This window comes from Etheostoma spectabile, chromosome 6 (assembly GCF_008692095.1).
Source record: "Etheostoma spectabile isolate EspeVRDwgs_2016 chromosome 6, UIUC_Espe_1.0, whole genome shotgun sequence".
NCBI classification, from domain to species: Eukaryota; Metazoa; Chordata; class Actinopteri; order Perciformes; family Percidae; genus Etheostoma; species Etheostoma spectabile.
In genome coordinates this window covers 20486287-20514024 of record NC_045738.1, presented here as the reverse complement: position 1 = coordinate 20514024, position 27738 = coordinate 20486287, and the positions used below count along the sequence as shown (strand labels likewise).

Below are 27738 nucleotides of genomic sequence, written 5' to 3'. Positions count from 1 at the left end.
CATATGGTATTGAAAATAGTATCGTTAGGGACCGGTATCAAAACTTCGGTATCGAAATTGGCGCCGGATTTACAAAGTTATTAATGATTAACCCAGAATTAGGATTATTGGATCAACTATGGGTGTCTAGTTAGTTAGTTTGTACATACAACACAAACATACAGTATAAAGTAATCAATTAATTACATTCAGTCCAAACAATATTACATGTACAATATGAATATGAAACAAAATGGTCATGGTCAGGCAAGCATGCATCATAACAAAGCCATTTTTTAACTTCAGAAAACGGGGAGTTATTATTTTAGAGACAATAAGTAGATTCTTAGCTTCTGAGAAGAGCATAAGATAACTCTTGTAGTGCACCGTGACATCTCTGATGCTTAAAGTGAAATTAATTTTGACTTTTGTTTGGCATTTGGTAATCCACTTTGGATTTGGATCAAAGGCTGAATTCAATTTCAACATATCCAAAACACAGCTTCTGAATTAATTTGTTGAACTTTAAAGACTAGGCTAAAAAAAGGAAACTCATGACACTAGATGCCAAAGTCCTCAAGAAAGCTCATGCTTATTTATTGTACTGGAGCAGTCTGCCACAACCCCCTTACCGGCAAATCAAATTAGTCTTTCATCAAGGCAACAACAGGCAACCTAGAGACTATGAAGACGAGGAAAAGAACAAAATAAAGATTGCTAGGTTTTACTATCAGTCACATCTACGGAGCTTCCATTGGAATTCATAAAAAAACTGTCTTCAAGTTCCTCTGTCTAGCTTTCAAAGAATTGCATTTTCCCCGGCTCCATGTTTTCCACGAGTCAGGAGTATTCTAGGAAATAACAGCAGCAGTAACTGCACATCCTTACAATTCACAATTTTCAGGTCAGTACACATGAATATAATGTGTTAGATGAAAGCTGATTGAAGGATTGCATCAAAGAGAACACCAGGGGTGTCTACCCTGAGGGGGGGTGCACCCGAAACGACTTCCCCAGCTCCACTCTGCACACCTCACTTTTTAAAGCTCCTCACGCTAGATGTTTGTCATTCATATTCCCATTCCAGAAAACAACAAAGGACATCAACTAGGAATAGGGCCAGGGGGCGCCCTGTGGTTGGACCTGTAGAGGCCCTGGGCAGTCGCAGAATGTGTTTGATCTACACACACAGCAGCTTAAACTAACGTTACTGTACAGTTTGATGTGTGGAGATTTTCACTGGATCGTGCCCCCCAGGCTCACAGACATGAGTCAGTCAGTCAGTCAGTCCTCTCTGTTCTCTTCAAGATTTGACTTTTAGCTCACAGCTGTTCTGTCAAACCCATGTTTCAATCATTCATCCAATCTTTTTTTTTTTTTCACCATTCTTACTTCAAACACTCCCTCGGTTCTTTCCATTGCTAATCTCTCTTGCCTTTCATATCCCTCAGCATGACCTCCATTTCTTTACCAACTGATGCCTTAAAACCGCAGGTACACAGAAATGTGTTCTTTCACTACACTGATGCAATATCGCTGCAATTGTTGACATCACTGTTATCAGGCACTCTCAACACTGGTCTGTCAGTCCAGCACTCTGGTCCAGATCAAAATACCTTGGCAACTATTGGATGCATTGTGATGGAATTTTAATTAAATACTCATGGTGCCCAGGGGATGAATCCTACCGACTTTGATGACCCCCCCCCCCCCCCACAATCATTTTTAATTTGTCTGACAATTGGGTTCATACCTGAAAAACTAAAGGCAGTCCCTATCAGCCTCAACTGTACTTGTGTTTAGTGCTAATTTAGCAAATGTAAGCACGCTATCATACCAAACTAAAAACGGTGAACACTAAAACATTATTGCAGCTATATATTAGTATGTCACTATTTCCATTGTGAGCATGTTGCCATGCTTGAGTTAGCATTTAGCTCAAAGGATGCTGTGCAAGACACAGCGCCTCAGAGCTGTTTTGTCTAGCTAAAAGTCAAACCCCAAGGGGTTATTAGGGTTCACAATGACATAATCCTCAGAATCATAAGCTAATCATAAGTGAATGTTTTGCATTTACCTCGAAGGATTCGAATAAAGGATTGATTAATTATCTGTTGATTACCTAACTAATCGATTAATCAACCAACCGTTTCACCACTAAGACCCACAAACTACCTCACAGATTTTAAAAGAGGAAACGGTCGAGTTGTTTTGGCTCTGCAGGGACTTTCACTTTAAGGGAAGGAAGGAATCATGACCTTTTTTACCCTTGGTGACTGTCTATAAAAAAATAGGTCACAGTTTACACACAGTTTGCCAAATGTGGATGTCTGCGTCCATAAATTTAAGCTGAAAGTAGGCAGTTTAATCTCAATGTCATGGTTTCATTTTAATCCAGGCCCAAAACTCTCCAGATACTGACAGACTGCACTGTAAATAACACGTGAAATGTAACAAAAGGTTATAAAGCTACAAAGCCAACAATTATGAGATTGATTTCTTATATAAAATGAATTTTAACAGGCATATCTTTGTCCTCTCCCCCTCTCTGTACCTCACTGTCTGTGATTATACTGATGTGGATGCAGACTGCAGTGCAGAGCCGCTGTCCTCCCACTAAAGGCCACAGATGCTCACACTGTGACGCACACATCACCTTGTCAACACATTAGTGCCCTGAGGTGTTATGTCTAGAACTTGTGATTATACGCTATATTTGCACTGCACTTGCATCACTGCAATTAAAGTGCATCTGCATCTTCACATCAGTGAAGTTCCGATTATTAATATTATTATCTGATTATTTTCAATCTCCCTAGTCCTCTCACTGGCAGCATGAATGCTTCAAACCAAAGCCTCTTTGGGTTAAAATCATATGATGTTTTCACACTAATGTCGCTGCTGGTGATTTCATTCTGTAAACCAAACTACAGGGGGCACAGTCTGAGTGGAAAAAGAGGATTTAAGCTCTCTATATGTTTATGTGGGTAGCTGATAAGCAAACAGAGACAATAGACATTAACAAGAATATCTGGGTTCAAGGTCCTGGGGTTACAAGCGTTGCCCTTAAGCAAGACACTAAAACCTTTCAAGTCTTAAAGGTTCCAGGACATGGTGCTCTTTGGGTGCTTTTATATAGACCTTAATGGTCCCCTAATACTGTATCTGAAGTCTCTTTTTATAGACCTTAGTGGTCCCTAATACTGTAGCTGACGTCTCTTTTTATAGACCTTAGTGGTCCCTAATCTGTATCTGAGTCTCTTTTATATAGACCTTGTGGTCCCTAATACTGTATCTGAAGTCTCTTTTATATAGACCTTAGTGGTCCCCTGATACTGTATCTGAAGTCTCTTTATCCTAGGGACCGTAGTGGTCCCCTGATACTGTATCTGAAGTCTCTTTTATATAGACCTTAGTGGTCTTCTAATACCATAAGTAAAAGTCTCTTTCCCAAAATTCAGCCTTGGTGCAGAGTTACAGCCACTAGAGCCAGTCCCACAATGAGCTTTCTTTAGGAAGTGCCATTTCTGAGTCTGTAGCTTTGGAGGAGGGGGGGCAAGGTGGAGGCTGGGGGTTTGGCCTTGACCAACTGCCACTTTGCTCATTTGAAAGCCATGATGTCTCTCATTGGTGGGCCAAGTTCTCTGGGCGGGCAAAGCAGACCTCATAAGGAGCAAGATTCCAAAACGGCCCATCTGAGCTTTCATCTTCTCAAAGGCAGAGCAGGATACCCAGGGCTCGGTTTACACCTATCACCATTTGTAGCCACTGGGAGACCATAGGCAGGCTGGGGGAACTCATATTAATGTGAAAAAATGTTTTTATTAATGTTAAAAAAAGAAATTGTCATGCCATGGGACCTTAAAATCCAAAGATATTTAGTTTGTTCATAAAGAAGGCCAAACAAAATGGAAAATGTTCACATTTAAGAAGCTGTAACGAGTTTTTTGCTCTTTGTGCCTCAAGAAAAGGACTCAAACTATTCATCAACTATCAAAAATGTTGTCAGGTAATTTTCTGTCCATAGATAAAAAAGTCTAATCGTTTAAGCTCTGAAAAACAGAAATGCAGTTGATTTCCATTTCTAAGAATATTCTTGATTTGATTTGTTCCCCGTGTTTATTTCAATATAGAAACAAATCCTTTAGGTGCAGAACCAAGACTTTCTTTCAAGAGCATTTCTTGGTGTTGACGTTTGACATCATTTAGATTACTTCTTAGTTATCTGTCCAGATCCCTAGCACTGAATCTGTAAAAGTCCCTGAAAACATCTTGTGGGTGAAGCTTGGTTGGACTGTGCCGTGACAGTTTGATAGCTTGCCCCCCATCTGACAGTAGATGGTCACAGTCCTGAACAGCAGCCGTCTTTGTTGGGACATAAAAAACAACTTGACTTGATTTTGGAGTGTGTGAAGCCATAAAGAAAGACCATAACTGTAAAATCGGTCAAGGTTTAACAATCGACACAGTGTTGCATACACGTCAAGCACTTGGCCGGGTAGAAATAGGTTGAACTGAACTAACGGACCACAAAACCACAACTGAGGAGATAAAGATTGGGGAGACTCTGTACTCAAAACCAACCAACGGACCTGACCCAATTCTCTCCCGCAACAGAACAAGTGAAGCACCATTAGCGGAAAAAGAAACAATAATAAAAGCAATGTTATCATATAGAATGTGTCGCCCTACAAGGTAGGGAAACAATTCACAATAATTCCCTATTACATTAAAAATGGATTGTTTAGTGACATTTTCTCCCTGTGTAATTGCTTTTGGGAGATTTGGTCTCTGTAAATTATAGCCGAGACTATACGAAACTAATGAAGTCTGTTCACCTCCATCGCTCAGATGCCTGATTGACACCACGCACAGCTCTCAAACTGTGGAGCATGACACGACTTTGGACTTTTACCTCTTTAAAGCTTCACGCAAGACTGCTGACCTACATTAAAGTGAGCCTTCAGACTTTACTGGCTTTTAATGAGAGTGAACGACCAGTGAAGTTAAACTGAACTTGATGGTAACTCTCTAGGTCATCGCAAGTTGCTTCTGAATACAGCAGTCAGTAAAATTACTTTAAGTGCCCAAATTAGTTTATTGTATCACAATATTTCACGGTGACTCACAAGACTAGATAGAGACCAACTCCTTGGATGTTTAAAGCTGCTGACACTGAACTTAATGCTAACTTTCACAAACAGTTTGACCTGGAGAGAGAGCAAAGGTCCGGCTGCAACTCGGAAAAACTGCTGTATCTGCACACAGCGATACCTTGAAAACAACACTTTTCTGCCAGGATATCAGTCAACACTGTCAGAGCAGCAAATCTGCCAACAGCGGTTACATGTGCTTGATAACATGCTCTATCAGTCCAATCGGTAACAACTAACACAGCGCTGAAACACACAGATAACCAGCACAAACATTCAATGCACACAGCTCCATGTGTGTGTGTGTGTGTGTGTGTGTGTGTGTGTGTGTGTGTGTGTGTGTGTGTGTGTGTTAACAGACTGACCTCCAGCTCCGTCTCACATCTGTTGATGTCGTCGGTGGACTGGTTGAGTTTCTCCAGCTCACCCTGAAAAAGAGGGAACCGCAGAGAGGTAAAGCAAAAGAAAGGGGTGTAATATAATATGTGGAAGTATGGGAGGGGGAACCAGCAACATCTGGAATGGTTTAACAGGAATACAGGACACGATGGAATTGAAATATGTTCATATTCAACTAAGGCAAGTGTCTGAAGCTTGATTGTTCGCCAAGAATAAAAGAAATGGTAAAGGTTAGCTGGGATTAACATTAAAAAACCAATTCCTCTTTTAAAGGATGCAATGATGCGACTGATTCTCTCTCTTGATACAGGGCCAGTGATACCATCACTCTCTTTTTTTTTACTATATTTAAAAGCCTCTGTTTACCTCAATGCAAAGAACTCATTGGCATCTTCTTTATGAAAGTTAACATGAAGCTTTTTTTCTACCTCGTTATTCTTTTCTACTTCGGTGAAAGGTTGTAACTTTACTTTAAAAAAATATCTGCATAAATTTAGAATTTCAACTTATTTTTAGTTAAGGTATTCAAGGTTAAACAAAGAATGTACATATTTTACTTATATTACAGGCAGTTTCTCTGTGATGTTAATGCACACTTAACTCTTTATGGAGTGGACTGGCTTTCATTTGCATTACTTTCAGATTAACCAGACTCTTCAGGTAGCTAGGAGTTATTTTAGATGTAACATTAACGTTACAGTTTCCTTATATTTAAAATAAGAAATAGTGCGAATATGCAGAAGCTGCGTCGTGCTGAGACTTTGTTCTCTGTGCTGTTAGCTAACTACAGCGGTGAGGAGACAGACAAGGCAAAGCTACAATGAAACCATGTCGGTGAAAAGAGGAAAAAATAGCTACAAATAATACTACGGCTGTAAAGATTAATTACCTGGACTCTGGGGTCCACCTCCTCGTCTTCATATTCCGCCTCGTCGTCGTCCGTCCTGAGCTCCTTCTCTGAATTATCCATGTTGAAGGTGAAGGGCAGATATCTCGTTAACAACCCGAACAAAGAGACGTTTCTACGGGACTCAAAGAGACCACAGACTCGTCTGTCTCAGCCCGGGTCACCACACGTCGGATTCACGAGCCTTACTTTATATCTCTACTTGTAATTTATTTTAAAAGCGGTATTTCTCGAAGAGGCACATCTCTGCTTGTATCCACCCAGGAGCCGAGCAGCAGCAGCGTCTCTCCCCGCTCAGCGCTCCCTCCACACTGACACCGAGCCCCGGTGTAGAGTCGTCCAGAGCAGAGCGCTTCCGCCCGGGAACGCCCCCTTCTGAGAGGCTGTAGACTGTATGAGGGGCAAACAGTGCCCTATAGCAAGACCAAGTCCCAAGGGTGCATGGCTGCAGCCTGGGGGACCCAGTTTCGTTTTAACACTCGTGTTGTCCTCGGGTCAAATTGACCCGTTTTCCTATATCAATGTTCTTTTTAACTACCCAAATAAAATGATTATTCCACACACCTATCTTTGGCAAGTACACACTCTACTTTCGTTAATTTTAGATTAGATTAGATTAATATTATACTTTATTTATCCCACGACGGGGAAATTCTGTCGTTACAAGTAGCAGCATAGCACAACAGCAAAAAACAGAAAACAAACAATAACACACAAACAAGTAAGCAAAAGAAATACAGGCAAGAAACAGCAAGAAATACAGGCAAGAATAGACAATGAAATATGGTAGACTGAGTAAGTAAATGCCGTCAACACAAAGGAATTTTAAGTGCGGTTGCCATGATAGAGAAACAATTTGCGTTGTAAGTGACGTTAAAAATTAAGTTGAATGTGTAATTAGAGCAAGAAGCAAGAGTCGGTAGATAATTTAAATTATATTAACCTAGACCATAAATATTGAAAAGTAAGTACTTGTAATAAAATAATATAAATCCCAATATTAAAGATAACAGAAATGTGTTGATGTAGATGGGAGAAAAACAGGAACAGAAACTACAACACTACAGGTAGAGCAGCGTTGTAGGTCTGCCAGCGGCCGGAATGAAGGACCTGCGGTACCTCTCCTTCTTACACCGTGGGTGTATCAGTCTGCTGCTGAAGGAGCTGCTCAGGACCCCACAGTGTCATGTAGGGGTGAGAGGTGTTGTCATGATGGATGTCAGCTTGGCTAACATCCTCCTCTCCCTACTTCCTCTATGGGTCCAGAGGACAGTCCAGGACAGAGCTCGCTCTCCGGATCAGTCTATTGAGTCTGCTCCTGTCCCGGTCCGATCTTTTGTGGTTGTCTTTATTAAATTTACAGCATTTGGAGAAAAAATTGAAGTGGTTTTGAATAGTATGAGTAAAAGTTGACATATTCCATGCTGCATTATCCATCAACACCATTCCTTTAATTTGTAGTCTAATAATTCCTAATTTCTGCTTCTAACTCATATTAAGTATAATTTTCTAAAAAATTAGGTTTATTGCACCATAAATTCCAAAAATAACTGTAAAATTAAATTGAATAGTACTTTTATTGTACGTCAAAAAAAGTGACAAACATTAAAAAAAGTGATGGAAAAATAGACAAAAAAATGTGCAAAAAAGTTAAAAACATCAAATAAAAAGCATCAGAAGTGTTGGTTGACAACACAAGGTGGGGACCTCCCTCATGCCTCCCGTCTCATGCCCAAGCGTGTCCACCGGTCAATTCAGAGAAATCACAAATTATTTTTATAAATGAAGTCACAGTTTAGTTAGTGTATGTAGTATGTTGCAAATAATTTAACGCCGTTTAACCCTTGTATTGTCTTCACTTTCGGGAGCCTCTCGTATCCCTCGGGTCAAACTGACCCGGGACTTATTTGGGGTTTTTAAAACAATTCTATTGTCTCATCTCAATTTCAAACAATTGAGATAACATCTATGTTTAGGGAATGCAATCAATCTCTACTCGAACACAATTATAAATGGAAGTGGGATTTGTTTTTAGTCATAACAGAGGTGGGTAGTAACGAGTTACATTTACTCCGTTACATTTACTTGAGTAAGTTTTTTGAAAAGATTTTACTTCTAGAGTAGTTAAATCACTATACTTTTACTTGTACTTGAGTAATTAGTGAAAAGAAACTGTACTCTTACTCCGCTACATCCGGCTACAATGAGCTCGTTACTTTTCTTTTTACCTCTTTGTATTCTACGCGTCATTTTTTTACCCCAGCGTACGTCTCATTTAATGTTTTATTTTGACAGAGGAGTCTTCCCTTAAGGCTCTACCACGTGACTGTGTTCCACCAATCAAACGGCGTTGTGCAGTCACGTGACCATACTCGTTCTCAGCGGCGGGACCATAGAATGTATATATCTATCTATGGGCGGGACGGTTAGCTTACAGTCGTAGCAAAACAAAGAATGTCGCCAAGGCAACAGACTGGAGGACCCCCCCGGCCTCATATGAAAGCATGGTTACCTTTTAGGAGAAGTAGAAACAGCAGCTACGTCATGCGGCGTCTTCTGTGTCGACCAAACAAACGGACTAGGACGTTCAACAACTCAACCTCTAACCTGAAACGTGCGGTGGTTTTTTTTCTGCTGTGGCGAGGTGGATCTTGTCTTTTGGTTACATACAGTATGTTTTACACATGCAGTATCCATCCCAATTTGATGTGACAAGTCTCTCACTTAAGCTATTTTGTAATTATAAATTAATTTTAATTTATTCTATTGATTGGATGACTATAGTTTTGCCTAAACATGATTTTTGTATTTTTGTCTGTCTGATTGATGCTTGTGTTAAGAAACAAATCAGACGTTACTCAACAGTTATCACTACTTAGTAGTTTTTTTTCATCAAGTACTTTTTTACTCTTACTCAAGTAATTATTTAGATGACTACTTTTACTTTAACTTGAGTCATATTATTCTGAAGTAACAGTACTTTTACTTGGTAATTTTTGGCTACTCTACCCACCTCTGGTCTGGTTATAGTTCATGTTAAAAATCCACTATAGAAAAAACACAAGTGGTCATATCCAGAATAATGTTCTGAATTGAGTCAGGAAAACGTGATTATCACAGAAAATGAGGCAAGGTCGTTGATTCTCAGGTAGAAAAAATGTTACTTGAATCATTCTTGTTCTTGTAAAAAATTGAAATGGGTCAATTTGACCTGAATACCAAGCAAGGGTTAAACTTTTAAATTAATGATAGCCAAATGTATTCATACTGTGGAGCAATTTGCTCTTCCGACAACAGACAGGATTTCTAGTCCCTCCCTACAGTCAACCAGCCATTTTGAGCTTGATAGCTTTGGGATTTCCCAAATTGAATAAATCCCACCCGCACACATAACACAAAACTGCTTTGTTATCTCCATCGAGTCGTAACTGAGACATCTGCTGAAATATTTTTTTTTATTCCTTAGCATGATTGCCGTACTGCACCAGCCAGGAGGGCATGAGACGGGAGGTCTCCAGGCTGCAGCCATACCCAACTGCTATTCCCATTCTCTAATCCATGGTGTGGTCGGTAGGCCTGGAAAACCCGGTTCCTTTCAAGGATTCGGGTTATTCTGAGTCCCTCACTAAACTCAACCGGGTTGTGCGAGTCAATTGACTCACTTGAGTCAGTATTGCTAGGAATAAAAAAAGTGTTTACTTTTTTTTAAATCGACTGTGTGCTTGAGCTAATTTGTATTTTTAAAATATTACATTTATACACCAAACCTACAGTAGGCCTAGCTAAGCTACATGCAGAACACTGTGTTATTTCAGAAGTGAAAGAATGGCTTTTGTTACTTTACTCTGAGCTCGCTAACTCACTCGTCTGCCACAGATCAAATCATATGGCCGGCAGATTTGAGCAATTGACTGAGTCACGAGATAGCTGACGAGTCATTGAGGACTCCTCAACGAGAGCTTGCAATGTTTCGGACTGCGTGCTCCATCTAATTGCATTTGAACAAACCTACAGTAAGGGTAGCTAGGCTACGTGCAGAACATTGTATGTTATTTCAGATGTGAAAGACAGGCTTTTGTTGTTGATTTGCTTCACCCTGAGCTCGAGGAGAGACTTCACACACTCGTCTGAATGAGATCCACTCATGAGAACGCGGTCGGCAGATTCGTGGGATCGACTGACTCGCGCGAGAATCGACAACTCACGAGTCATCGAGGAATCGCAAGTCATCGAGGAACCGCAAGTCATCGAGGAACCGCAGGTCATCGAGGGCCCGTGAGTTCTCGAGTGAATGCCATGGTCTGCGAGCTTCTGGCTCTGAGTCTGTGGGTCGGACTGTTTCTCTGCTCACTCAGTTGCTTGAGGTGACTTGTGGAGTTGTTGTTGTTGATGAATCTAATGGATTACTTATTATGCTATCTTTATAAAATGACATATTCATGATACAAGATTGGATGTATTCATTTTGTCTTGTTTATGTGTCAACATGCACTGTGACAAACATTTCTGTACAACATGTTCCAGAAAGATAAATTCCTCAAAACCTACTGTTCTGGGAAACTAATTATTTTTCTCAGACTCATTAATAGATTATATTTTGTTATGATGCATGACATACTGCCAGAACTGTTTCTAGAAGCACTCAACAAAGTTACATGTAAATGTAATTATATTAAGTTGGAAACCAGACTAAGAAACAACATGTAATATAATTATAGACATGGATTTAACTATATGCGTTTACACGTATGTTAGCTATGAAGCATACTGCCCACCATTGTGTGCTTTAAAGTAGATAAGACATCAAACACCAAGTCATTTGTCTAAATTAAATGTATACGAAGACTTTTTTCTTGACTCTGATTATGTCCTAATTTAAGCATTAGGGGATGTTGTTAAAAGAGTTTCCAAGAATAATTTGCAGTTCAACAAAAGCTTGTCTGTTGCCTCGAAATGCTTAGATGTAAGAGTTGGCGTATTCCCTCAACTGAGGGTACAACTCTGCTGTTTTCCCCAGACAGTCGATCGGCTTGTAAACACCACTCCCTGTCCTGTTTTATAAAACTGTGAGTATATTTTGAAGCTTTTATCTACAAAAATCCTCCACTTCCAAGCTAAAAACCAGCAATTTGTTCTAATGAAAACTTCACAACAAGGTCTGTGGATTTAACCTAAAGGATGCATTACTCCAAAGTCTTGGCACATACAATTGAAACTATCTACATAACACTACACTTTTGATGTTGACTGACAGACCAACGTTTTATTAATATAGCGTTAAATCATAACAGAGGTGATCTCAGGACACCTTTCATATAGAGCAGGGTTAGACCTATACAGAGACCCAATGATTCCCCTATAAGCAACAGGGGCTTCAAAGGCTCCCCTTTAATGGGTAAAAACCTTGACCTGACGGCTCTAGGGGGACGGCCATCTGCCTCAATCCGGTAGACTTGAGAGACTAGAGAGAGGAAGAGACACAGAGACGCACAGCAATAGTTATTAACACTCATATTTATTAGTAGCCAAGGATATAAGAATAATAGTAGAAATAAAACTGGTAATGATAATAGAAATATGACTAATAACATCATATAGCAGTGGACGTCAAGCAGGACCTTGGCAGAAGGTGCAACCATGATCCAGGTGCAACCACAATCCGTGGGACACCTGTGAGATGAGAAATCCCCAAAACTCCTGGGAAAAAAAGCTAAGTTAGAGTTATTAGTGGTAATTGCTGCTTGAACAAATTACTTATAGTATAGGTTTCGGAGGGAGGACAGGCTCTTACATGCAGTAATGGGACATGAATGCACTTAGATGGAGAGAAAGAGAGGATGGAGAGCAGAGGTCGGTGTGTCAAAGGAAATCACCCAGCAGTCTAAACCTATAGTATAGCAGCATAACTAAGGGCTGGTCAAAGCAAACCTGAGCCAGCCCGAACAATAAGATGTATCAAAGAGTAGAGTTTGAAACCTGCCTTTAAATGTGAGGCCGGCCTCTGTCTCCTGAACTCAAACTGGGAGCTGGGTACACAGGAGAAGAACCTGGTAGCCGAAGGCTCTGACTCCCATTCTAGTTTTGGAGACTGTATTAACAGCGACTGAAATATCCACCCTGCACCATTTTTAACAAGAAAACACACATAACTTATCTTCAAAGTGAATATACTGCAGCCCTCAGGACCACCTTTCATCTGCTGTGAAATGGATCACAAAAAATTCCTGTCACTCTCACAAAAACTATTTCAGGTATGTACAAGGACACGGGGTTTCTGCACACTTTCTATCTGCATACTGGCATGACCCATCACATCTTTTGTTTTCATTCCTCCTGCTCACCAGAGGAGAAAGAACTGAAAGCCCGCAGAATGAAAAAAAACGAGCCCTGAGGTGGCATTAGGTTGCATAACCAACACAATGTGGCTGCTTACCTCGAGGAGGGAGGCTGATGGAGCAGCTCAGACCGAAAGCAAAAGCTTTTCTTAATGCGGAGACACTTCAAGGAAGAGACAAACAGTCGAGGAAGAAAAGAGAAAAACAAACTCACGTAACCTTTCTACTGCTGAACAAAGCTGCTTCAATTAAAGATAGGCCTACTACAACTCAATGCTTTCCATGACCCAAGCTGCCCCCGTCTTTCATTATACTGTAAGACACTTTGATTTGGTTTTTATTTTGTTGTAGAATAACCAACACATAACAACAAATCCACAAAAAGCACATAGAACATAATCAGGTAAAATATGGACAAAGAGATTAAATACGACAAAATTTAAAGAGCAAATTAAAAGAATGTGTTTGTGTTTGTTCCAACAAAAAACCTCTGTTAACTTATGCAGTTAGCAGATAGAGCTGACACTAGAAAAAAGCAGGTCATAACCACTAAAACTAACAGTGTGCAAACAACCATGCTTGCTCCAATGAGATCCATAATAATCCATATTATGATCCATAATCCAGCCAATCACCTAAATCATTTTCAGCTATACATTTTTGGGGGGGTTTCATCCTTGTTTCTTGAACTTTTGTACTTAACAATATTTGAACCAAGCTTGTTTAACGCACTGTTAATTGAGAAATAAACAATAGTTTGTGTTTGCATATGGTTTAGATATGCATTCCTCTCAGAGCCATCACTGCCAATTGGTTAATACCCTCAACACCGTAGCGGCATTGCTTGCACCTTCTAAAAGGCCTCGTCACAAAAACACTGAAGGTAAAGGTGCAGATTTTTTAGACACATGCCACACCTACCTACTTCTCCCTGCATGGCTGCAACCCACGACGCCTGCTGAAAAAGACCCCCGAGCGACGCCCGGCAGAGGCTGAAGGATGTCCAGAGTCCCGTCAGCAGGTTCTGTGTGACCTCGGGTTGCTGCGTGATTCGTCTAAATAACAGGATACGTCAAACCCTTTAAAGAGAGGAAGAAACAGAAAGCAGTGTCCTCTCTCTGCACCTGAACCTCGGTCACAACCATGGCTCACTGACCTGTGTGTGTGTGTGTGTGTGTGTGTGTGTGTGTGCGGGTGTGCGTGCGGGTGTGTGGGTGGGTCCATTAGTTTGCTGTCAACATGATATATTGCTACTTCCAGACAAGAGGATCCGTCTTCAGAAAGTAAATTGACATTGATGTATGGAAATGTATTTGCTGCATGCTACTGGCAACATTATGAAGACTTGCATAAATCTTTATTTTGAAATATATGAATAAGAAGTATAAAGATTTTTTTGTTTTTTGTATCTGTTTCAATGGCCTAGGTGTACCTTGTTTTTATTTGTGATGTGGAATTTGTCTGTAGTTGTTTGCTGTTGTCAACATTTTTTGTTTGTCATGGTCCTTGATGCGATTTGATGCTTGCTGCAGATTTTCTTCAGGATAATACAGTTTGAAGATAAAAAGGATTTATAAAGCACAAAGGTGATTCAGTTAAGGGACTCAGATTTCATTTGCTCCGAAAAGACATCCTAACAAAGTTAACTTAAGTTCAAGTGTCCCCTATATGTATGGAATACATTCCCCGCTTTAATTTGCTGTCAGACAGTCCTGAAATTGTTATTTCTACCAGACTCCTTTTACAAAAACATGTATTTTACCTTGCAGAACACGGGAACATCTGGTCTACTGCTGCCTCCATCAAATAGTTTGTTTGTGTGAATTTGATGTTTTAAAATGGGTAGGAACTAACAAAACTAACACACTAAGAAACTGATCAAGGCAGAAACTCACAAAGTAAAATGCAGGTTTTCAAAGGAGTCTGGTGGCCTTGAAGAGATCATAGATGGATGTTACAGCTTCAGTTTACCTTAATCAACAATAAACTAATACTAGTTATTGAACAATCATTATATATTAAAGGAGAACTCTTGAACTGCAGCTTGTAATGACATTTTGAACATGTTTAGAGGCTAAAACCACGTTTAAAACTTGCCCTGTTTAAACCTGTTGGGTGCTAACTCTAGCAGGAGGATAACACGGTGTAGGCAGCACCGATTGGTTTCATTTTTCTCTGCATCATCTTCCTCTTACTGACAGCAGTTTGCATTTCCAAACAACAGAGCCACATGTTGAAATCAACTGGAATTCTCCTTTAAGCTACCTTTAAGCAGCTTACAAAGTAGCTTACATTAGCCAAACAGACACTAAAATTAAAAAAAACATGTACTGGAGAGATAATAATAAAAGAAAAGTTATATATAATAATATAAATATAAAAAATCATCATGAGGTATGACTGTTTACAGAATAAGATGTGACTGTCCTATTACAAAATAATATGCACTGATGCTATTTTCCAAATATTTGAAACACTCCAGCCCTCATGTGGACTTGCCCGGACGAGACACTGTCAGCAGATTCCTGATAACCATTGAAAAGAAGTGTGTGTGTGTGTGTGTGTGTGTGTGTGTGTGTGTGTGTGTGTGTGTGTGTGTGTGTGTGTGTGTGTGTGTGTGTGTGTGTGTGTGTGTGTGTGTGTGTGAGTGTGTGTGTGTGTGTGTGTGTGGGGGGGCTTGTCCTGATAAAGGAACCACTTTCTAATTCGGAGAAAACGTTGCCTGTGTACCTACCGTCCCTTCTCTGTCTACTCATTTGTTTTGCCTCCACACAGTGATGTTTGCCTTGAAATGTTGGCAATCTAAGAAATGAAACGTCCTCTTGCCCTCATTGTGAGTAACTCTGGACGAGAGTGTCAGCTAAATGGCTAAAGTACAACTGTAACTCAATGCGGACTGCTAACAATGTGTTGAGTGTTGCACACAGGAGTCAGACAGTGCTTGTATTCACAGCAGAGGAGAAGCAGATTGTATCTGTTTAAATGTATTTAGGCGAATACTCTCCTGAGGCAATCATTGTAAGTGGCTCTGGAAAAGAGTGTCAGCTAAATCCCTGGATAGTGGAGGGGGAAAAGTAGCCTGCAGAATTTAATAGTGGAAGAGAAGAGATGCAGAGAATTTTCACCCCAGGCATTCGGTGTTCCACAGAAAGCTGACTTCATCTTCCTACATGAGCTTTCTTTAAGTTCTCAAAGGGAACCATCCAGTTAGAAATGACAAATCAGGATTATTTCTTTCAAATATTTGGAATAAATACTCTTATCGTATTCAGTTAAAATTATAAACTGACTTGTGGCTATTTGAAATTGTTATCTGCCTTTTTCAAGCAAGATTTCCTAACAACTGGCTAGATTGCCGTTCACTGTGGAAATTCCTGATGAATCCTGATGATTTGAATGACATGTTGATCGTTCCTCTGGCTTGACTATGAGGCCAAAATTTCCACTTGTACGCAAGAAAATTCAGATTTCCATGAAGGTTGCTGAGCACATCCATTCTCCCCTCAAGATTAGCTCTCTGGAAATATTCAACACATGTCTTCTTACATGTTGTGTCGCAACTATACTACAAATGGAAAGATAGATTTTGCTGCTGTAGCAATGACATTACCCAATTTTTTGCAATGGCAGAATGGCAGAGAGCGCAGTTGCGAAAGAGAAAACGCTGACCAATCAGAGCAGAATGGGATTTTCGAGAGGGGGTCTTAAAGAGACAGGCCCTAAAACAGAGTGTTTCGGACATAGGGGGAATACAGGTATATTCAGACAGGCTGTATGACAAAAACATTTTTTTTTGTAACATTAAAGCATGTAAACATGTTCAAGTGGAATCCCGAAATACTAGAAGGATCCGGAAAATGAGCATAGTATGAGACCTTTAGGTTATGGAATACATTGTAGTCATTGCTGATGGTGGGAGATGAGATCCTGTGTGTACAGAACAGAACAGATTGTACATTAGTAAGGGTGTGTAATGCTCAGGCTGTTACATAACAGCATGGAGGCAGACGGTCATTAGGGAGACCTTGATGCAAGGCTGAGCACCTGACCTCTTTGTCCCTGTCTTTTTGACTTCCTCTCTGCTTCCTGACAGCAGGATGAGGAACTGGGATGGGCTGAACTTTTCAGAAAACAGCTCATGAGCAGCCTCTCAGGATGCAGCACTGCCCAAATGCATTCACATCAGACGTTTTAGTCATTTAGCTACAGAAAGCAGCGTTAGTTCTCGCTCTACTTCACTGTTTCGACCCTGGAAATAAAATGGGTACTTTTGACAAAATAAGGGGTCAGAGGTCGTAGCAACCTGGCAATATGGCAGGAAAGTGGAAGACAAGGTTGCAAGAGACAGGATTTTATAACAGATATTAGATTTAATAAAAGCAGTCTCAATATTTTTTTTATTTAAACCGTTGAGAAATCTGCTGCCAAAGGGATAATACCATATTGCAGAATGAATTTTATTTGAGGTTTATCACAAAATGACACTTATTATTCACAATTGTGAAGACGTCAATCAAGAAAACATTACATTTCATGTTTAACCCTCCTGTTGTTTTTGGTCAAATTTGACCCCTTTCCAAAAAGTTTCCATATCAGAAATTTGGGTTTATTTTTGACAAATTTTCATTCGTGGATGGTTCCCAACAACGCTCCTCACAAGATAAATTAATAATCAGTTCACTACTTTCATTGAATTTGTGTTTTTTTGTCAATTTATAGCATTTGGAGAAAAAACAATTGGTAAAAGAACTTTAAAAAACAAAACACAAAATGTGGAAAAAATGTGGGAAAATTTTAAAAAAGTGACAAATGTAAAAAAAAAAAAAAAAAAAAAGCTTTAAAAATTTTGAGAAAAACCCACGAAAATTTCAAAAGGCTCAGAAAAAGCCGACAAACTTTTAAAAAGTGACAAAATCATTTGGGGAAAGACACAAAAGGGTCGAAAAAGACAACCCTAACCTTCATAAAAGATTTTTCATTTTAAATGTTGACTCAGAAAAAAACAAAAATGTCCAGGTCGGTGGGAAGACAACATGAGGGATAAAAAAAAAAAAAAATTGTTCGAAAAAAAAGATCTTTCTTTGCTTAGCCGTGTGTAAAAAAAGAAAGAAAATATCTGCCTTAATTTAGGTGTGGCTGTCATAATATGTGAATTTCAAAGAAGAGATATTCACGTATCTTTGTCCATACATCAAGCATTTATTCTTAATATGAGATCAATGTGACAAGTGTCTTTTTGTAGCCAATTAGTTTGTCGAGAGACCAATTCATTTTATCACACAGGATCAATCCAAACACTGTTAAACTGTAAAACATATTCAACACTTGCTAATAAGTTAGTTCAAATAATAATGGCCACTTTGTGTGCTTCTTAGCTCAATTTTAGCTTCGCTGGTTAATTTCTTTACTTACTCATTATTGTATTGTAAATGTTTGTCGCTGTCCACTTACTTCATTACTTTTGTTTTTATATGTCCATATAAAAATACCAGTAATTATATCATCAAACTGTTTTGCTCAGCATCTCTTTTGCCTGCTCAGCTTTAAACTCATTGTCTCTTGTGGACAACCAGGGACATGCTGTCCTTAATCATATCAAGCGTCTTCACATGACGGGAGTACAATGAGTTCTGATATAAAAAAAATGATGATATGCACAATTCATTACAAAATGCAGATCAGAATGACTGATGTTGGCTAAAGAACATGTTGTGTGGTAGGACAGATCCAGATGTAACACTGCTTTTGTAAGCATGAAGCCTTCTCATGAGAGAAATAAAGACGCATAAAAGCTTAAATTGAATTAGAACATCTTTCTAATTACAGTGTTTAAATCCAACAGCGACAATAAGGTCAAAGAAAACTTGATTGCTATGTTAGTTATAATCTTCAGGAAAATACTTGCAACAAATGTCGGTCTTCACTATCATGCCTAAAAATATTTTAATATTTTACCACCCTCTAGTGGTCACCAGCATATGGTACAACTCAGGTACTTTCCATTTGAACTAAGGAAATTGTGTCATTCCACCAGCTCTTTCATTTCCCTTAAAGGTCCCATGTCATGGTGGTCTTTGGATGTTTTAATATGATCCTTAGTGGGCCCCTAATACTGTATCTGAAGTCTTTTTATATAGACCTTAGTGGTCCCTATACTGTACTGAAAATACTTTATATAGACTAGTGGTCCTTTAATCTGTATCTGAAGTCTCTTATATAGACCTAGTGGTCCCTATACTAGTATCTGAAGTCCTTTTATATGATGTACCTTTCGTGTCCACCTATAATGTATCTGAAGTCTCTATATAGACCTTAATGGTCCCCTAATACTGTATCTGAAGTCTCTTTTATATAGACCTTAGTGGTCCCTAATACTGTATCTGAAGTTCTTTATATAGACCTTAGTGGTCCCCTAATACTGTATCTGAAGTTCTTTATATAGACCTTAGTGGTCCCCTAATACTGTATCTGAGTCTCTTTATTAGACCTTAGTGGTCCTAATACTGTATCTGAAGTTCTTTATATAGACCTTAGTGGTCCCTAATACTGTATCTGAGTCTCTTTATATAGACCTTAGTGGTCCCCTAATACTGGATATGAAGTCTCTTTTATATAGACCTTAGTGGTCCCTAATACTGTATCTGAAGTCTCTTTATATAGACCTTAGTGGTCCCCTAAACTGTATCTGAAGTCTCTTTTATATAGACCTAGTGTCCCTAATACTGTATCTGAGTCTCTTATATAGACCTTAGTGGTCCCTAATACTGTATCTGAAGTCTCTTTATATAGACCCTAGTGGTCCCTATACGTATCTGAAGTCTCTTTTATATAGACCTTAGTGGTCCCTATACTGTATCTGAAGTCTCTTATATATATATGGTCCCTAATACTGTATCTGAAGTCTCTTTATATAGACCTTAGTGGTCCCTAATACTGTATCTGAAGTCTCTATATAGACTTAGTGGTCCCTATAACTGTATCTGAAGTCTCTTATATAGACCTTAGTGGTCCCTATACGTATCTGAGTCTCTTTATATAGACCTTAGTGGTCCCTAATACTGTATCTGAAGTCTTTTTATATAGACCTTAGTGGTCCCTAATACTGTATCTGAAGTCTCTTTATATAGACCTAGTGGTCCCCTAATACTGTATCTGAAGTTCTTTTTATATAGACCTTAGTGGTCCCTAATACTGTATCTGAAGTCTCTTCCCTAAAATTCAACTTGGTGCCGTATTCCAGCCTCTAGAGCCAGTCCACAATGAGCTGTCCTCAGTATGTGCCATTCTGAGTCTGTAGCTTTTAAGGACTGGGGGGGGGGGGGGGGGGGGGGCAAGGTGGAGGTTGGGGGTGTGGCCTGACCAACTTCCACTTTGTGTTTTGAAAGCCATGATGTCTCTCTCTCATGGGTGGGCCAAACTCTCTGGGCGGGCAAACCTGAAAAGGGGCAAGGTTACCTCACCTTGCCCCTTATCACCTCATAAGGGGAAGATTCAGATCGGCCCATCTAAGCTTTAATTTTCTAACAGGATACCCAGGGCTTGGTTGACACCTATCACCATTTCTGAGCACTGGGGGACCATAGGCAGGCTGGGGGAACTCATATTAATGTTAAAAAAACTCCTAAAGTGAAGTTTTCATGCCATGGGACCTTTAACTACTCCTTACACACACACTTTTATACGGTCACAGGAGGATAACACATTACATTTGTTCTACATTATCTCTTACAACCATATACTTTTTTTTATAACTTCCTTCTGTTCTTACTGCTGTCTCTACAGACAGGTCAGGTATTGGAAACATACAGGTCTAAAAATATCAATGACCAGCTCTGGTTCTTCTTGCTGTTTTTCTGGATCTCCCGTAGTAAAATTGGCCTGCTGCCTTTTTTCTTCTTCAGGGCCTTTTTGTGGTGCCCATGACTTAATACCTGGCCCTCTTTGATTTGGTAGCCATAAGGCCACATTTATTTGGCATTAATGTCTTTCTTACAGGTTTCTTCAACAACTTATGTTTATATATGAACTTACAGTTGGGATATTTAGAGATAAGAGCTAGTTAGTTCTTTCAGCAGGGTAAAAAACACATGGTAATTATGAAATTAGGCCCAGAAGAGGTGTGATACAATAAACAATTAAATGATTAAATATTATTAAAAAGTATGTTAGAGAGAGAGGGAGAGAGAAAGAGGGGGAGATAGAGAGAAAGAGAGAGAGAGAGAGAGACTGATTGCAGATGTTTTTGTTGTGCAAGTCTCATTAGAGACTACCGGTATCTCCTTCTCAGCTCCATCTCACACACCCAGTAGTACTGTTCCAAACAGGAGCCCCAGAACCAGGTCTTCGAGGAAGACGAGTCTTGGTCAGTAAATGCGCAGGTTTCCGGGTAATTTCTCCAATGCTTGGGGTTCACCTGCACATCATTCCAGTTTCTACAACACAACAACACAACAACACGTTTTGGTGGATTTGGTGAAGGTGAAACAGGACAGGTGTGGGTTGAATGTGTGTTTGTCTGCTCTTCTGACCTGTCCAGGTTTCATCCTGTCGTTCGCTCTACGCCAATGTTTCCCAAACTTAGTGTCGGGACCAAAAATGGGTCGCAGACCCGTTTTTATTGGGTTGCTATTTGGCAGAGAACAGACTAAATGCTCAGCATGACCTCAGAATGGCACTTTCAATAACCAAACCTAGACTAGATCAGCTGGTTGATATCTTCAACCAGACACATACACCTCATTAAATTCAAGTCAGTATTATTTAAAGAAATGTTGGTGTCTGTACTGAGGGATGATGGGAGGGGACAGAGTCACAGGAAGGAGAGTGGAGACCTTTTTTGTTTACTTTTATAATGGAATAAATATACTTCATGTACATTTAAATTCAAGGTTTGTTCCGTCTTTTGTCCACAGTTTCAAAAATGTAGATGTTACAATGATTCATGGTGTAATTTTTGTAAATTTGGGTCCCGGGGAGACACCAAATTTCTCTTTTGGGTCTTGAGCTGAAAAAGTTTGGGAACCACTGCTCTACGCAATCACCCCAGTAAGGATTCATTCAGGTCAAAAGATGTCTAAATGGAAACAAGTATTTTGATATGTAGGTAACACAAAACTGTTGTTTCAATAGAATTTCAGTGACTAAATGCCAGTGTGTAACTAGGACATACTTCACAATGTAATATTAGGAATATAGTAATGCCAATGGGCTGAAAAATCACTGTTAATGAGGATCATTTTATTCCAAAATCCTTACTGGTAATTCAGTGAGCTTCCTTGCACCCATGCGTTGGTTGAGTCTCTGTAACGTCTCAAGCCCATCCACATTTTGACAGCACCTCCAAACGTATGGACAAATCTCTGTTGGGGAGAAGGTGTAATGGAAATACTTTATCCATCATCGTTAGGGAAATCTAACGTAAGTGAATTGGCTGCACAGTAATATTATTAAAGGTTTCCATAAGAAATATTACAAATACCTCTTCATCTTCATCATTCAAGATCACCAAATGAGATTCTTTCCGTGCACAATCTTGACTGGCACAATCCCAGTTGCTTGTCGAAGAGGAACGTTGGTAACACGATGACATGTGAAGCTGCCATCCCGGTGGACAGTATGGGGCGTTTTGTCCTAATCAGGAACAAGAAGAGGACAGGACACATCAGGACAAAAAGCAACAGGACAAGACCGGTCCAGAAAGGACAACACGGCACAGAAAACAGAGCTCAAAACAACACAAAGATGTGGTTAAAGCAAAATAGAACAAGACAGGACAGAACCGAGAGCCTGTTCCATGTCTGTATAAAATGTTGTGTCAATCCACCAGGCAGATGTTGAGATGTTATTACAGAATAAGTTAAAACTTTGACCAGGAAATGACAGGGGACCACCAAAATCCCTCGGATGTCAAAAATTCCACAAGAATCTATTCAGTACACATCAAGAAATTTCAATCTGGCCCTAAGTAGAGGACTGGCAGATTGACTGAGTCATGCCGCTAGCATAGCTACTGTATATATGTATTAATAAAGGTTGGAAGAGAAAATCACTGACCCACATTAATTGTAATTGTCGGATGTTGTTGTGCAGTGATCTTATTCTCTAAAATCTTCTTTTCTTCACTTAGGCGGTTGTTCATGGCACGGAGCTCATTCTTTTCCATTGTCAGTTGGTTTTTCTCTCGAACCAGTTTCTCTTTCTCTTGAACCAGTTTGACTTTCTCTCGAACCAGTTTCTCTTTCTCTTGAACCAGTTTGACTTTCTCTTGAGCCAGTTTCTCTTTCTCTTGAGCCAGTTTGACTTTCTCTTGAGCCAGTTTCTCTTTCTCTTGAGCCAGTTGGTCTCTCTCTTGAGCCAGTTGGTCTCTCTCTTGAGCCAGTTGGTCTCTCTCTTGAACCACTTGGTCTCTCTCTTGAACCAGTTTCTCTTTCTCTTGAACCAGTTTCTCTTTCTCTTGAGCCAGTTGGTCTCTCTCTAAAATCAGGACTCTGATGTCACTATCTGACATAATGGTGGTGTTGCCAGTGGAGACGTTGTGGAACCCATCAGAACACCCAACTAGAATCACAAACACAAAAGGTTTGTACTTTTTCATGTTTCACACCTAAAGAAATACATATTAAAGAAATACTTCACCCTCAAAATAAACATTTGCATATCAATTGATCACAGAGTGTTGCCTTGAATGTGTGAAGAAAAAGTTAATTTTTTTTTAATGGAGACTCAAAAAACAAAAAGGTCTTGATGAATTGAAGTATAAGAGGGGCCACGTTAAACAACAGCAAAACTATATTAACACATCTGTTTAAAACCCTCACACAACCGGTGCAGTTTAATCCAAGTCTGGTGCATCCAGGAGAATGATCAGAATTTCCCGAACACCCACGCTTTTGTGAAAAAGTGTTAACAACCCTTAACATAAATAGTCTCCAATTCGCACAGACGTGCTACTCATGCAGACTCGCAGTACGCCTGCGCTCCTTTAACGTTATGAGATCACACCGGCTGTGGGTTCGACACAGTTATTTTAGTCTGGAAAATTAGGTTCCTTGTAATTTTCTTGGGGAAGTTTTGTTGATGTGTCTAGCATGCCGCCCACAACATGATATAAATATATACACTATATTTACAAGGCTGGAGAGAAGAATCACTTCCTAATGTACTTCAACTGGTGTATTTATTTTTGTTGTGTGAGTAGGAAGGGGGGGGGGGGGCTGAGACTCACCGGCTTGAAATCGAAATAAAACATTGAGAGCGACCTGCACGATGCACAGCAGGCCCACACTGACCCCGACAGCCTTGTAGACGGTTGACCCTCCTACAGGGACAATACACACACACACAGAGTTAATATTACTAGCAAAAATTAGACTGATTTGTAAGCTAGGGACTCTGCACAGCATCACAGCACCTGAGACGACATTTTACACATTTCATAGAGTTGTATCTTAAAGTGCTCTAACAGATGAACCCATAAACACACATAACTAAATAAAACCAGATGGCATAAAATGCAATATTGTCCCTTCTGGTGTCTTTACATAATAAATTGATATGATTAAAAAAAAAAGGGTCAGAGGCCACACCAGGACCCTCCGACAGGTAATAGCACACATCTCACTCATCGTAATGATATTGTTAACATGGGGGACAATGCAGTAAGCCCTTATTAGTATTTTACCTAAAACACACAACTTTCTAATTTCCCCTTTTGTTTGATCTCTGTGGATATTACATTTTATAATAGCACTCTTCCAACTCTGTGTTTTAGAATTGTGTGTTATTATCTAATATTAACAACTAACACAAACCTAAAAGTACAGACGAGGTTTTATGGAATGACACCCTCATCTGCTAAGAAAGTGGTTATATTTAAAGATTTCTATGAAAAACACTAACTTTTTTAATTTATTTGTATACAAATTACAATCTGTTAATAATCACACACAGGCCTGAAATACACACACACACACATGCTCAGGACCTATTCATGCACAAATGTAGAGATGTCAGAGTGAGTATGCCCTGAGCGGTTGGGGGGGGGGGTACAGTGCCCTGCTCAAGAGCACCTGACAGTGCCCAGGAGGTGAAGTGGCAGGGTCCACATGGGGACTTGACCCGGCGACCCTCCAGTTCCCAACCTAGCTCCCTACAGACTGAGCTACTGCTATACATACACTAATTATAATAGCTGTAAATCTAGTAAACTGTAAAGTATTGGATTTCTTTTACTGTATTTTGCTGCAGCTAATCTTTAACTTTTACTGTTCATAGTTTACTGTAAATGAGCATAATCATTTAAGACAGACAGATACATATATAATAAATATTTATATGCAAAGCTTGCTGCACAACCTTTATGAAAATAACTCACTAGAGAGGCTGTATTGAACTAAAATGGGACTAGTGATGTGTAGGTCAGGGACTCTGTCGTACTACACCCTCATGTTGTCCTCGGGTCAAATTTGACCTGTTTTCTGTTTTTTTTTTATCACAACAAATGAGCATTGGAAATAAGCGTTGAAAATGTCAACATTAGAAATATCAAATAACTTTGAAAAAAACGTTTAAAAAAAGCAGCCACAACATTGAAAAAGTGACCAAAATCTCGGAAAGAGCAATAATAATGTTTCATGGTGGACGGGAAGACTACACAAGGGTTAAGAGGTCTCTCAAAAGATTTGGCATTTTATAAACACATTATTTAAAAAAATAAGCCCAAAAACACACCTGGCTACACTGCAGGTCTGTTTATGTGGAAAGTTTCATTAGATGCAAAAATAGAACAAATTATAAATAAGCTGAACTTCTCAAAAGAAGCTTGCAAACAATAAAATTGAGAAAAGAAATTATAATATATATTATGTATTAAAAAATATAAATTATAAATAAATATGAAATGCTTTACCTTGATTAAAATGTGCCTATCTAATGTAAAAATGCACAGGGTCAGAGGTCACACCAAAGACAGTAACAGAAAGAAGTGCTGTGCAAAGAACAATAAAATTATTTAAAAAAAATACTTTAACTTACTTAAAGTATGCCGATTGTCTCTTTGCTCCTCTCTTTGTCTGCTTAAGTCAGCTGGTGAGTTGACATAGTGCCCCCCCTCCATTCTCCTTACAGATCCAGTCTCGAGGCGACAGTTATTTGTCTTATAAATTGTCTCTGTAATTGTTGCCTGGTAGTCTGGTGTTTGTTTGTGTTTGTGGGTTATTAATTCATCATTGTCTATTTATGCTAACCGGATATGACGCAATGCAACAGTGGTCTGTCCATTCAAAACTTAGATGACACAAAAGACCAATGAAATCACTAGAATACAATAACTGACAAATATTCACTCCTCCTCCAAATGGACACTTTGCAGATGCAGTGTGTGTACCTTCACACACTGTGAGTGTGTTGAGGATCTGTGTCTGGACAAAAGGACACAGGAAGTGATGCTATTTATGTGTCTGGTTTACTGATAATACACAGCGGAAGGTAGAATAACTAGGAACTCAACATCTGCAGGTTCCCTCACGGAAAACTCCGGGAGAAAAAGACAACGCAATCACTTCTCGTGTCAATTAACACGCGACAGCTAATTGTTGGAGCAGATGCCGAGCCGTTAAACCAATATGAGGTCGACATTTGTGGTTGTTAGATAAATGTACTGCATGTATTTACAAGGTATTTGGTACTAGGGATATGTGATTTCTTTTCAGTGTTGATTAATCTGTTTGGTATATAAGATGTCAGAAAATGGTGAAAAATGTCCAAAGCCCAAATGTCTTGTTTTGGCCACAACTCAAATATATTTAGTTTACTGTACCAGATTAGTGAAGAAACTGGAAAATATTCACATTTAACAAGCTGGAATTAGAAGATTTTAATAACTTTTTCTTGTCCACTTCCGGGATTGCTCCGTTGTCGTCGGAAATTCCGCTACCTTCCGCTTTCTTTGTGTTGGACTTTTAAACTCTGGTGGATTTCTGAGGACTATGGTTACCTGGTCCTCAGATCTCTGCAGGGTAAATCCAGACAGCTAGCTAGACTATCTGTCCAATCTGAGGACTATGGTTACCTGGTCCTCAGATCTCTGCAGGGTAAATCCAGACAGCTAGCTAGACTATCTGTCCAATGGGTTTCAGTTGCACGAATAAAACTACTTTTGAACGTACACGTGTTCCACCAAAACAAGTTCTTTCCCGAGGCTGTTTTGCAGCGGCACCGTGGCTCCATCCGGCGCTTAGCAACCAACCAAGACGATTGTGATTGGATTAACCCTCATGTTGTCCTCGGGTCTATTTTGACCCGTTTTCAGTTTTTTTATCACAAACAATGGGCATTCGAAATAAGCGTTGAAAATGTCTCCATTAGAAAAGTTAAATAACTTTGGAAAAAACATCAAAAAAGCAACAATGAAGCAACAATGAAAAAGTGACAAAAATGTCGGAAAAAGCGCTAATAGTGTTTCATGGTTGACGGGAAGACAACACAAGGGTTACAGAAATACAGCATGTTTTTCTCCCATCCAGGGATGCTGTGTGGACTAGACAGACCCTCCAGCGCTGTGGAGGACAGTCTGACAAAGACCGTTATCAAACTACTTTTTTATTTTTTTTTTACGTTTTCTTAAATGATTACTCAAACTCATAATCAAAATAGTTGAACAAGTCAATGTTTTTGAACACCTTGGCACAAAGATGGACACACCTGTCTTTCTCACAGCTCCCAGAGTGCATGGAAAGACACGTAGAGCTTTTAGTGTCAGCGAGGACAATTTAACCGTGCTTTACCGGCCACTCACTGAATCCATACTCACTTTTCAATATCTCAGCCCAGTACAATGCCCTCACCATCCGACGCGAAACAAAACATGCACGGATCATCAGTCAGGCCAGCAACAAAAATGGCTCCCTCAAACCCCCCCACATCCGGTCAGTACTCAGGAACGCCACTATAATCACACAGGACCCCC

The 27738-nt window shown here is 39.6% G+C and overlaps 2 protein-coding genes across 2 annotated transcripts in view; both read right to left on the bottom strand.

Moving 5' to 3' along the window:
* The window catches only part of sh3bp5b (SH3-domain binding protein 5b (BTK-associated)), a 49351-nt gene extending 42577 nt beyond the window's left edge, over nt 1-6774 (bottom strand). The window contains exons 1-2 of the mRNA XM_032518870.1: nt 6421-6774; nt 5498-5560 (exon numbers count right to left, since the gene is read on the bottom strand). Of these exons, the coding sequence (XP_032374761.1) occupies nt 5498-5560; nt 6421-6501 (144 nt within the window). The 5' untranslated portion in view covers nt 6502-6774. The remainder of the gene's footprint in view (nt 1-5497; nt 5561-6420) is intronic.
* A 14265-nt stretch (nt 6775-21039) lies between these two features.
* Nucleotides 21040-24397, bottom strand: LOC116690867 (asialoglycoprotein receptor 1). Its single transcript, XM_032518068.1, has 6 exons — nt 24394-24397; nt 23998-24090; nt 22827-23330; nt 22252-22403; nt 22029-22132; nt 21040-21205 (listed from the first exon to the last, which is right to left on the bottom strand). The coding sequence occupies exons 1-6, from the start codon at nt 24395-24397 to the stop codon at nt 21040-21042; spliced, it is 1023 nt and encodes a 340-aa protein (XP_032373959.1).
* Nucleotides 24398-27738: the final 3341 nt, after the last annotated feature.

Excerpts from the sequence above, each read along its gene's own strand:
- LOC116690867 (XM_032518068.1), bottom strand. Across the intron at positions 23,331-23,997 it reads TTTATTTCGATTTCAAGCCG|TTGGGTGTTCTGATGGGTTC; the intron begins GTGAGTCTCAGC and ends TTGTGATTCTAG. Across the intron at positions 22,404-22,826 it reads GACAATTACAATTAATGTGG|GACAAAACGCCCCATACTGT; the intron begins GTCAGTGATTTT and ends GTTCCTGATTAG.